At 32.3% G+C, this 8,846-nt stretch overlaps 1 protein-coding gene across 3 annotated transcripts in view; it reads left to right on the top strand.

Annotated features, from left to right (window-relative positions):
* The first annotated feature begins 409 nt into the window (after positions 1–409).
* SCCRO3 (defective in cullin neddylation 1 domain containing SCCRO3) overlaps positions 410–8,846 on the top strand; it is a 10,985-nt gene continuing 2,548 nt past the window's right edge. Inside the window, exons 1-5 of one of the 3 annotated variants that reach the window (XM_018511647.1) lie at positions 410–931; positions 1,407–1,427; positions 1,516–1,573; positions 1,733–2,040; positions 2,213–3,318. In XM_018511647.1, coding sequence (XP_018367149.1) covers positions 1,735–2,040; positions 2,213–2,812 — 906 coding nt within the window. In that variant the 5' untranslated portion in view covers positions 410–931; positions 1,407–1,427; positions 1,516–1,573; positions 1,733–1,734 and the 3' untranslated portion in view covers positions 2,813–3,318. Of the gene's footprint in view, positions 932–1,406; positions 1,574–1,732; positions 2,041–2,212; positions 3,319–8,846 lie in introns of those variants that run through there. The other 2 variants (XM_018511646.1, XM_018511645.1) reach the window with 2 other exon arrangements.

The following is an 8,846-nucleotide window of genomic DNA, read 5'->3' on the forward strand; positions in this document are numbered from 1 at the left end:
TAGACTTTCGTATACGTTTCTTTTCAAGAATAGAGCCCCAGAGGTATATAGTCAAAGGTCTGCTTATAGCGTTTTCGGCCCGATCGGGTTTGCACCAACCTGGGTTGGATTAATCTTTCCTATTGGTTGATATAACCCGCTCTACCAATAGGAGAGCGCAAAACGCCATTAATCCAACCCAGGTTGGTGCAAACCCGGTCGGGCCGAAAACGCTATTAATATGGGTAAAAGTGGTGGGGCTGGTTTTCGGTGGTGCCTGGAGCCAAATGTGCATCACTGCGAGAAACATCTTCGTTAGTTGATCATTTGATGGTTGATCACATTTCACAGTTGATCAGAGAGGGATCCAAATTAGATCTTAGGCTCTGAGCAATCTGAGCTGAGAGTTTTCGTTTTGGTCGCAATTAGTTGTGATCGCGGTGTTTTCACTTGAGACGTTGCAAGACGTTGCTTGATGCTCGATGGTGAAGCGTGGGTAAGCGTGAGTGAATACATCGCAACGTCATATCGGTCGGTGTCGATTTCGTCGACTGTTGCTGGCTGTGATTGCCAGCTCGATCACGGTGGATGAACGTCTCGCACACTTGGAATGAGATCGCCGTTGTCGCAGTCTCATCGAGTTACGACATCGTCGCAAATGACGCAGGTTCGGCTACCAGGTTGCGGAATTCCATTCCGCCAGGCGCTCGTCTCTTCAATTAGGAAAAATGCTCTAAAAAATAGGGGACATGAGGAGTAACGCGACGATCTTTCGTCGTTGATCCGTCGCTAGGAGAACGTATTTTAGGAAAAACGTACGACTCCGATGCTGGGAGCATTCCTCTACTTTCTTCACTACTCGAAAGATCTATGAATACGGTCGACACGCCGTATTATCTCACGACAAGTCTCAAACGAAGACCAAGGACCTTAACAGATATGTAACAATAAGGTATCGCCTAATCATCTATCTATTTTTATGTCTTCTTTCCTCCATCTATCCTAGATTGTCAATCTTATTCGTACAAGTGGAGCTTGCAGAACTTGTCAACGTTGCAAATCCTTGTTTGTTTTTCTGTAAACTTTTCAAATACCTACTTATTTTGATGTTAACAAGGTATATTAAAGATTGCACAAGAGCTAACCATGAGGCAATTTTTATGTCTCTTGTAGTTAGTAATTTGATATTCTTTCTTTTCTTGGCATCATAATGAGTCTTTACGTATTATTTATGTATTAATGATGCTTTCCTGCAAGAGACACAGAATCATTGTTCTATGCCAATGCTAAAAAAAATGATCACTGTCTTTTGCTGAAAGCATCACAAATCTCATGCCTTGAATCGCTTGAATGTTTGTACTTAATGGAGACAAACAGAAATATTACATTTAATATAGGCCATAAGCGACAAAGATATCATTTTTCAGCTTTCCATCAAGACTGCCAATGTAAGACTGAATTACTGATGCATGGCATAATTATCTTTGATGTCAAGTACGGTCAGCATCAATGGGAAACTGTTTTTCATGCTTCAAGGTGCCACTTCCACCATCGACCAGTACTGATCATACAATTGTATTGGAGCACAAAAACGGTAGATACAATCAATTTTGTCTTCTTTTATATATTATATTTTTAGATTCTTTTTAGTGCAAAGTATACGTATAAAAAATTATTTAATTGCTAACTTATTTAGTTCTACTTCTTTCACGCTATTTAAAATAATTCACAATTTTTTAATTACCTTTTATAGATATGATGGAACTCAGAGGTTTGTTTCCAAATTCTTGCCAACAATCCAGTTCTTTTGTGCCTGAAACACATGTAAATGGGAACAGAAAATGTACAAGTATGCTACCTACATTTAATAATGTAGGTTCAGATAATTGTGGATCTGTACCTAATGTACAAAGTAATCTGCGTTTATCGCGAGGGTTCTATGCGCGATTACAGCCATTAGGACGATCTAATACATCATCGGGTCTTAATTTAAGTACTGAAACTAGACAGCAAAGGGAACCTTCAGAGAGCAAACTAAACACCCTTTTTGATCAATACAAGGTATGGCACATAAAAGATACTTCTATGTAAACAGAAAGAACGTTGGGAGATCATGTATTATAACGCACAAAAAAAACATTTAATTTAATAATTTAAGCATTTAATAATTTAAGATTATGACGAATTTTATACAAATACTATGATTAATATATTTCATATGTTTGCTTTTAAGGATCCTCATGAAGATGTAATATTAGCTGATGGTATAGAAAGACTCTGTAATGATTTACAATTATCACCCGATGAATTTAAAGTACTTGTGCTTGCATGGAAGTTAAATGCAGAGCAAATGTGCCAATTTACGCGCCAGGAGTTTGTCACAGGATTAAAAACAATGAAAGTCGATAGTATACGTGGTGTACAGGCACGATTGCCTGAGATCGTTCAAGAATTAACGATCAATAGTGATTTGTTCAAGGATCTCTATCGATTCACATTCCGATTTGGCCTTGACGTAATGTCTGGTCAAAGAATCTTACCAGTTGATATGGCGATTGATCTTTGGAGACTCGTCTTTACGATACGTGAACCTCCGCTCTTATCACGATGGCTAAACTTTCTAGAATGTCATCATATCCGGGGAATACCTAGGGACACTTGGAATATGTTTCTAAACTTTGCCGAGAGCATTGGAGACGATCTTGGTGCTTATGATGATGCAGAAGCGTGGCCAAGCTTATTTGATGACTTTGTAGAGTATGAAAACGACCAAATGAACCAAAATATCACTAAAGATGACATTATGAAAGATATTTCTATTGACAAAGCTTAATGTTCTTGTTCTAAAAAAAAATGACAGTGAGAAGTGAAAGGTATTATCTTAAATCTAATCTCTGAACAGATTCATTTGACATTATCTTGCAATCAATATTTTATTATCGCTATGATCGAGAAAGCAATATTCCTAGTTACTATTGTCAGTTTTTTTTTTTAGATCTATTTGTTATTGCGTCATTTTGTTTGTACTCGGCATCCTACTTCCTAATGTAAATATAACTGATTTTGTGTAATATTTAATTGCGCGTATGATTTGTGTGCATATGGATGCGCGCGCGCGCGTGTGTGTGTATATATATATATATATATGTATTAAGTAATTCGCGAGAAATCTCCATATTTTAATGTGTTAGCAGCAAATTACATATTGTGTATTTGTTTTATACGAAGCAACTACATTTATTATCAAAGATGTATTTTTACACTTTATCAGGACTTGGTACGATTTGCACTTCTTGGCCGATTTTCGACTCGACTCTGCCTTTTACTACTCTTCTCACGTCCCACGCGCAGTTTAAATGCTCGACGCTTAGGAGCGTATAACTAAATTCTATCTTTTCTTTTTCGTTTATTATATAACTAAGATAGAACGAAGCAACACGCGTAAGCGTTTAATCTTATGGGTGCTGTTTTATTCTATCTTACAGTTAGTTATGTAATGAACGAACAAAAAGATAGAATGAAGTTTACAGCGTGGCGCCCAAAACGGATGGACCTCATGTCTACAAGCGTTATACGCTCCTAAGCATTGAGCGGCATTTGGACTGTATGCGGGGTGATGAGGTGAGAAGAGTAGCGGAAGACGGAGCCAAATCGAAAATCGGCTGAGAAGTGCAAATCATGCCGAGCCCTGCTTTATCTGATCATAGGCCTGTTCTTTTTAGCTGAACTTTTGTATCAGTTCATTTTTCTTCCTTTTCTCTCCAGGAGGAAAAAAGAGGAAGAAAGATGATTTAGTGCAAAAGTTCAGCCAAAAAGAACAGGCCCGTGCGTGCGTGCGTTAGGTTATGGAAAAAGTCTTTACATATAGCCGGTAGATGGAGATTTAGTCGATTTTTTACATGTCACTATTGTGTAATGTATTAGGTTATATGTGGTTGAAAAGGAGCTATTTCATATAACATTTATTTTAAAATAGATTCATTATAGATTTGAACAATACTGACGCATTCAGTCAAATTTGAAAATGAATGAAATTCAGGAACATTTCTGACATTTTTCATTATAAAAAAGGGAAGAATGCTGCGAAAGCCTTAGAAAATATTTGTCGTGTTTATGGAAAGAATGCTCTAATTAGACAAACAGCAGCGAATTGGTTTCGCCGATTTTGTGATGGAAATTTCGATATTAAAGATACACATCGGTTTGATCGGCTTATTGTGAAAAATGTCGATAAAATCTTCCAAAAATTGAAGAAAATCGTCATATGAATAGCTATAACATACCTAAGGAGCTTAACAATTGATCATAAAACCGTTTTGGGGCACTTGCGTAAGGCTAGATACACAAAAAAAGCTCGATGTTTGGGTGCCACATGATTCAACAGTAAAAAATTTAATGGATCAAATTTCTATTTTCGAATCGCTGCTAAAACGAAACGACATTAAGCCTTTCTGAAAAAATTAATAACGGGCGATGAAAGTGGATAGCATATGATAATGTTTGAAAAAGGTTATCGTCGAAACGAGATGAGGCACCACAAATAATCGTAAAGCCCAGATTGATGCCTAATGTCTGTTTTAATAAGGGTTGCAAGTCATAAACTGTAAGAAATTAGTCAATCACAATTGAATATGACAAAAATAATCAACAACAATTGGTTAATTTCTTACGACTTACGGCTTGCAACCCTATTGTAGAACAGGCTCATGAAGGTGATATTGTGTCTAGTGGAATTAGAGAGAAGTCGTCTATTACGAATTGCTGCCGCCAGGCAAAACGATTGATTTTGAATCTCTATTGTTAACAAATAATGAGATTGGAGCAATCCATTCAGGAAAAGCGGCCAGAATTGATCAGTAGAAAAGACGTCTTCCATTATGACAACACTAAACCACACACGTCTTTGATGACTCGATAAAAATTGAGAGAGTTTGGCTGGGAAATTTTGATGCATCCACTGTATAGTCCTGACCTTGCACCGTCCGATTACCATTTGTTTCGGTCTTTGCAGAACTTCCTTAATGAAGTAAACTTGACTTCAAAAGAAGCCTGCGAAAATCATTTATCTCGGTTTTTTACCGAGAAATCATAGAAGTTCTACACCGATGGAATAATGGCTCTACCCGAAAAAATGGTAAAAGGTCATCGATCAAAACGGCACATATTTAATTTAATAAAAGGTTGTAAAGAATTTAAAAAATATGTTTCAATTATGCTCTAATTTGTAAAAAGACTTTTTCCCTAGCCCAACACACACACACACACACACACGAGTGTATAATGACACGTTATGTTCTATACAATTAATAATGCAATTGCTTATAACATTGAGCATGAAAAATAATCATATCGAGAGACATAATTGTGCTTATTTATTGTGGTCAACTACATGGACACGCGATATCAAATAATTTTTATTCATCTTACGGAATGTTATTTTATGGAAAATATATCTAGAATGCATGTAAATAATTGCATAAGACTATCGCTTTTTTCATTAAGTTGTGATACGTATAAACAGTGTATTTTTAAACTATACATATTAAAAAATATACGATGAAATGAGATTATAAAATTTTGATACAGCAATGAATAAAATTATAGCTTCAAAAAAAATAACTACAGTTAAATATTGTCAATATCATGATTTCCGTTTGTATTGAATTATACTGCATGACGAAAGATAACAAATTATATTATTAATCTAATAAGGTAAATCGTTAATTTTTAGTTTACAGATATAAGAATGTTATATTTTAGATCTTTTGAAATTTTAAACAAAATTGAAGAGATTGTTTTCGATTTTTATATTGTATTGTTCAACACAAACGTTTAGTCTTTATTTTATTTATGAGTCGAAAATGTTATTAAATTTTTGCATTTTCATATTAATATAAAGATTATTTTAAGAGTCGAAAAAGAATAAACTAAAAGAGTTATATTGTGCAAAAATTAACGTTAATGTTTGAGCTGTAGCAATTTTTTAAATTCATACTATAAAAAGAAATTTCTGATGCAATATAGAAATTCTATATTCGAATCAAAATCTATAGAAATTAATGTTTTAGACATCTTAAAAAAATTTAGAAAAATGTGAGAATTAATTTTACATTTAAAGAGAAATATTCAGAAAGAATCTTCACAATTCAAATTTGTGATACAGCAAATAGATATACAATATCTGGAGAATTAAGATTTCTTTTAAATATTTTTGGACAAAATAATATAATAAATAAATAAGATACTTTATTTACAATAAAGTATCTCATATGTGTTCTGCAAAAAAATTTTTTTAATTTACCTTTGATTATATCTACATTCTCTTGTTAAGAATAACATGTATATTTAAATCTAAAATTTACAAGTATTCAATATATTATGTTAGTACGTGATGTGTACAAATTTTGGTTGTGTGAAATTCTAGCATTTATAAGAATACAAACAATAGAAGATGTGTTATACTAATTATTTTATTTTAATTATTTCTATCTGTTTACTTTTTACTTTATTTATGAAAAATATTGGTAGAAAAAGATATATTAACTAATGATTGCAACCAATAATATGTAGTGTAACTCGTATATTGTTAAGAATGTGGAGGTTTCTTTTATACTTTGTGAGCATACGTATATTATAGATATGTATATATTGCTATGTTTTTCTCTGAGACGATAAAGGATTTCCATCGAATTAATATCGTGATAATTATTGGAAAACCAAGATATTTAATTGATGGTTTCAACAAGAAAAATTATATATAGTGTAGTACAATTTTGATCTGCAAATAATTTATAGAAAAAGATTATATATTCTTTTATTACAAATTATTTACAATAAAATAGATTTCAGTATTGCATATATATTGTATATTGTTATATATACAGGGTGTCCCAAAAATTTTCGCCAATCACTTTTGTGTAGATAAAGCGGACTAAACCGAGTCGAAAAGTCCTTTACCATTTTGTAATTTTTGCAATAATTAACAAGATATTAATTACTAAAAATAGCCAAATATTGATCTTGAATAATTTTTTACTCAAATACTATCGACTTTATAAAAAAGCTGCAAGAGACAAAAATCATTTATTTTCTTCTCATAAAGTTTTGAAAATTTTTTCAGAATTTTTTAATACCGTATTTTCTCATGTTGGTAAAAATAAGAAAATACAGTACTAAAAAGTTGATAAAAAAATTCTAAAAAAATTCTCAGAACTTTATGAGAAGAAAATAAATGATTTTTGTTTCTTGCAGTTTTTCTGTAAAGTTGATAGTATGAGTAAAAAATTATTCAAGACCAATATTTGGCAATTTTTAGTAATATCTTGTTAAGTATTGCGAAAATTGCAAAATGGTAAAGGACTTTTCGACTCAGTTTAGTCCGCTCTAAATCTACACAAAAGCGATTGGCAAAAACTTTCGGGACACCCTGTATATATATTGGGTTAGAGAAAAAGTTCTCCGGTATTTTGTTAGCTCAAAATTATATACATATAATAATATCTTCGTTAAAAATGATCAAAATTTAAATTTAAAAAAGGGGTTTTAAAGCTTGAAATCTTCATTTTCAAATGGTTACTATATTTTTTGAATTTATGTGAGTTTTGTAATTTTTATGTATAGAAAACTACGAACTGAAAAAAGAGAACATTTTCTTCTCACTTGTGGGGCTGCGTTCTGTTTCATGCATGATGCGCATGATGCATCATTTATCCTTGTTATTCACCGAATGTTAAACAAGGATAAATGATTCATTATGTACATCATGCGTGAAACGGAGTGCACCCTACGTCTGTCATGTGCCAAAAAAATTTGCAAAAATTTTCGATTATCTATATCGTGAAAGTTTGAAGTTTTCCTATTATTTAAAAAAAATGTTTCTACGATTTTTTGTTCTTGAGTTATTCGCGAGTTAAATAAAAAGGAGCATTCTGACTTCGATGGCTCATAACTTCATTAAAAATCATGATACTGCAATTAAAAAAACAAATTCTTAAAGCTGAAACGTTGCTCTATCGAATAGTATCAATTTTTTAAACGTAAATATAGAAATTGTATATAGAAATAGTATATAGAAGTATAAGAAATTTGAGTTAAAAATATGATATTACTATCCTTATATAATCATTGCGCAATGGAAGAAAAAGATAGTAATCATATTTTCAGCTCAAATGTACATGTATTTCATTTTTTAAAAAATTGGCAGTTATACTACTTGATAGAACAATGTTCCAGTTTTAAGAATCTGTTTTATTAATTAGGGTACGATGATTTTTAATGGAGTTATGAGCAATCAAAAATGAACGAAATTTAAATTTAAAAAAAGGTTATAAAGATTGAAATCTCTACTTTCAAAAGGTTATTATATTTTTTTAGTTTCTGTAAGTTTGGTAATTTTTACATAAAAAACTACGAGCTGAAAAAGATGAAAAATTTTCTTTTCACTTTGGGGGTCTCTCGCGTGCCCAAAAAAAATTTACGAAAATTTCCGACTACCTATCGTGAAAGCTTTCCCTACAAAATCTTTTTTTTTTAATATTCCTATGATTTTTTGTTCCTGAGTTATTCGCGAAATAAGTAAAGGAACATTTTGACTTTGATTGCTCATAACTCCAACAAAAATCATCATACCGCAATTTAAAAAACAGGTTCTTGAAGCTGAAACTTCGTTTTAGCGAATGATATAATTGTAAAAAAATATCGCAACAAATGGAAAACTTTTGCAAACAAATTTTTTTAAATACGAAGAAGCTTTCCCCGATCCAATATATACAGGGTGGACCATCTGAAGTGATCCAGTCAAATATCTCGAAAACTAGTAGGGATAGAGAAAAATGTTTCGTATGAAAAGTTTAGGGTTACACGGGGGA

The sequence above is a fragment of the Trachymyrmex cornetzi genome, unplaced genomic scaffold, assembly GCF_001594075.2.
Source record: "Trachymyrmex cornetzi isolate Tcor2-1 unplaced genomic scaffold, Tcor1.1 scaffold382, whole genome shotgun sequence".
In the NCBI taxonomy this organism is placed as follows: Eukaryota; Metazoa; Arthropoda; class Insecta; order Hymenoptera; family Formicidae; genus Trachymyrmex; species Trachymyrmex cornetzi.